At 50.2% G+C, this 3,285-nt stretch overlaps 1 protein-coding gene across 1 annotated transcript; it reads right to left on the bottom strand.

The window, feature by feature from the left end:
• Positions 1-784: 784 nt before the first annotated feature.
• Positions 785-2,563, bottom strand: LOC100824725 (putative clathrin assembly protein At1g33340). The gene has a single exon (XM_003576062.4). The coding sequence runs from the start codon at positions 2,269-2,271 to the stop codon at positions 1,045-1,047; it is 1,227 nt and encodes a 408-aa protein (XP_003576110.1). The 5' UTR covers positions 2,272-2,563; the 3' UTR covers positions 785-1,044.
• Between the last annotated feature and the right edge of the window lie 722 nt (positions 2,564-3,285).

Below are 3,285 nucleotides of genomic sequence, written 5' to 3'. Positions count from 1 at the left end.
TGTGATGCGGCTTTATATGTATTTTTCTGCGATGAGATACATTTTTCTGTGATGAGATACATTCTGTATATAATTTGTTGTGCTGTATATAATTTGTTGTGTATTTCCTATGTATTTACTGTGTTTTTAATTATTTTTTAAAATACCGAAAATGTATCAGTGTCAACCGACACTGATGCGATGCGGCGACGCGACCGTTATTGATGGTTGTACATTAGTAACGGTCCGGGCGACACACTTAACCGTTACTGATATGATTTTTCGACCGTTACTGATAACCGTTTCTGTAGCAGTGACATACTCACGACCAAGCACCACGCCAATGACCGCGCCATCTCCCCACGAGATCATCGACGAAAGAGCCATCGCCCCCACGAGAAAACCACCCTGTGGAAGACCTCATGGCCGCTTTCACAGCTGCCCATGTGGGCACTGCCTGGTATCCTTCTCAAACGACAGCGAGGACAAAGGGAATGGAAACACGTTGGCGTCGCAACGAGGGTTTGGCTCTCACGGGTCTATCTCTTTGGTCCTCCCAAACATATTAATTAAACAATTCAACTGCAACTAAATAGAGATTAGAGGTAAAAAAAAAGTAAGCATAATTTTGCTGTGTTATTAAGAATGTATTAAGTTGCTTCATGTTCTTGTTATATATACTACCAAATAATTTGTTTTGGGCCAGAAAGAAAAGAATATATGACCACTTCAACATTTCTTGGCAGGAAAAAATAATAATTCTGTGATCACTCATATGGCAAAAAGATGTACGAGACAGGATACCTGGAAGGATAAGGAGCAAACAAAAGGAGGAGACCAAAAGGAAACAATAACAGGATTTTATGGAAAAAATATTAAAGGATAAAAAGAAAGGAGAGGAAGAATTATTGACTTTCTTGGCAGCTGAATGAAGGCAGTGATCCTTCAAAATGATTAAACATGCACACAAAACAAGAAGAGAATTGGGGGGGGGGGGGGGTGGGGGGGTGTCGATGTAGGAGACCAATCCAATATCACTCAAAATTCATATACTTGGACTGGATGTTAGCTAGGCTGCTGTGCATGTAAGGTGCGGTGACAGCCATCGCCACCGGTAGCCTCACAGCCAGCCAGGCGATCGTCGTCGCCGTCGAACTCGACCCACACGGCGCTGATAGTGGTCTCCAGCTTGCTCTCAAACGGAGCGTCGCCTTCGCTTTCTTCCGCCGCTGCCTCGCCACAGCCAGGCTTATCCTCTTCACTGACCGGCGGCATGAGCTCCATTGCCGGCGTGACGACCCTGACGACAGGGTACTCCGTGACCTTGCTCGCATTGCTCTTCTTGCACTTGTGGTAGAACTCTTTGAGCTCGGGCGTCTGCGCGCATGCTTTCCTCAGCACCTCGTGGCCCGAAACCCTGAGAGACTTGCTGAGCCCGACGCTTGAGCTTGATCTTGACCTTAGCAGCATCACGTCGAGGCCTTCCTTGAAGGCGTCGTAGACCTTGAAGCTCTCACGGAGCACAATGCCGAAGGCCGACCGCGCAGCGGCGCTGGCGCTGCTCGTGTTGTTGTCCGGCAGCAGCTGGACGGCGACGTCGAGGAGCCTCTGGCACATGGCTAGCTTGAACAGGAGCGCCTCGGCAGCAGCGTCGTCGTAGGAGGAGGAGGAGTCTGGATGTTGGTCCTGGGCTGGCGGCCGGGTGGGCTCCAGGTTGCCGGCTTGGTTGATCACCCACTGCATGCGCTCCTCGAGGTAGGCCGTGTAGCCATGGAGGAAGGAGCAGGCACCCGTGGCGATGGCGACCGGAGAGCCCTTGGGCGCCGTGATGAAGTTGACGACGCTGGTGCTGGAGTCGAGGGAGGAGGAGGAGGAGCACGAGCAGCTGCACCGAGGCGTGTCGATGCGGAGGTCGCGGGAGGCCCATAGGCCGCGGAAGTCCTGCTCGAAGTAGCGGTCTCCGGCACGGAGGAGGCGGTGGATGAGAAGGAGAGACCGGAGCGCCGCTGCCGGGGTGCGGGCCGCCTCGAGGCGCGCAGAGATGCGACGGGAGAGGAAAGTGATTGCGCCCGGCGCGTTGGAGACGAGGAAGAGGATCTCGTGGACATGCCGGTCGTCGCTCCCGCTCCCGGCATCCCCGCCACTGTCGGTGCACCGTGCGATAGCCGCCTCGATGTCGGCGAGGAGCGCTCGGTCAGGGACCACCACGGTGGAAGCCTGCTTATTGGAGGAGGCACGATCCATGAGTGAACCTAGCGCTGTCCAAATCTTGCCCTTGGTAAACACCTTCATGTCTTATATGCCCTCATGAGAGAGTAGAGAGTGTAGAGAGAGGGGGAGGAGATGAGGCCATGAGATGGTGCATGAGAGTTATAGCACACTGCCCCCACTGTGCATGCACTCACTTGCAAGTGGGCCAGGAGGGATATGTAGAGAGGAGAAAAGAGCTTTTTGATGGCCATGGTCAGACTCCCCATGAGAGTACTGTCATCTTCACAGGAAATTCTTGAATGAAGCCTCTCTGCATCAACAAATCCACTGTTCGCCTTATGACTTGGGGAAAAGGAGTTGCAAGACGAAAGCTAACCCCACTACTGCGCACTAATACTATAAGAGAGAGTGAGAGAGGATGTGAAAGAAATTATATTCGGAGGTCAACTCTTGGGTGGAGGAATCAAATGCCTTTGGAATGAGGTGCCTCATGCATCAAAGGCTTCTTTCATTGGCAATTTGTTGGACAGTAGGTTTGACTCAAACAAACATGTCCTTTAGTATTGGTATGGATGGATTCCTACACATCAACATCAAAACAATGACCTTTTTGAGAGGAATGTAGGGTTTGTGGACTAACTAAATGTGAGGTACAGTTAAACCCGGAATTGGATTACATTCCCAGGAGAAGCAAGCTAGTCACAGTCTATATTCCCCTCTCCCACAGACATATTTCTCACTCTGTTATATATGGTCCTAGCAGCTATACCTAGCGATGAGATAGTGCTAGACTTTGCTTTATACTCGGATATATGTACCTGGCAAGAATTAATGGGACTTTACAAGTGCTCATGGTCATGGTTTAGTTTAATGGTGGTGTTGATGTTGTTGTTCCAATGCACTTTGTAGCACAAAGTGTGTCACCCGATGAGTCGACGAATCGGAGAGCGAAAAGTGTAGGCTGAATAATTTCCTCGAAAGATGTTTTCAATAGAGAGAAATTGATGGTGTGGAACATTCCTACCCATTTGGAAACAACTCAACCCCACATATATTCTCTGCATTATATTAGGTGGCGCTAGTAGTGGCTGAAGC

Source organism: Brachypodium distachyon, chromosome 4 (genome assembly GCF_000005505.3).
Source record: "Brachypodium distachyon strain Bd21 chromosome 4, Brachypodium_distachyon_v3.0, whole genome shotgun sequence".
In the NCBI taxonomy this organism is placed as follows: Eukaryota; Viridiplantae; Streptophyta; class Magnoliopsida; order Poales; family Poaceae; genus Brachypodium; species Brachypodium distachyon.
The sequence above is the reverse complement of the archived record's forward strand: the minus strand, read 5'-3'. Positions and strand labels throughout refer to the sequence as shown.

Bases quoted from the DNA above. Each gene is read 5' to 3' on its own strand.
- LOC100824725 (XM_003576062.4), bottom strand. From the start codon at position 2,271: ATGAAGGTGTTTACCAAGGGCAAGATTTGGACAGCGCTAGGTTCACTC.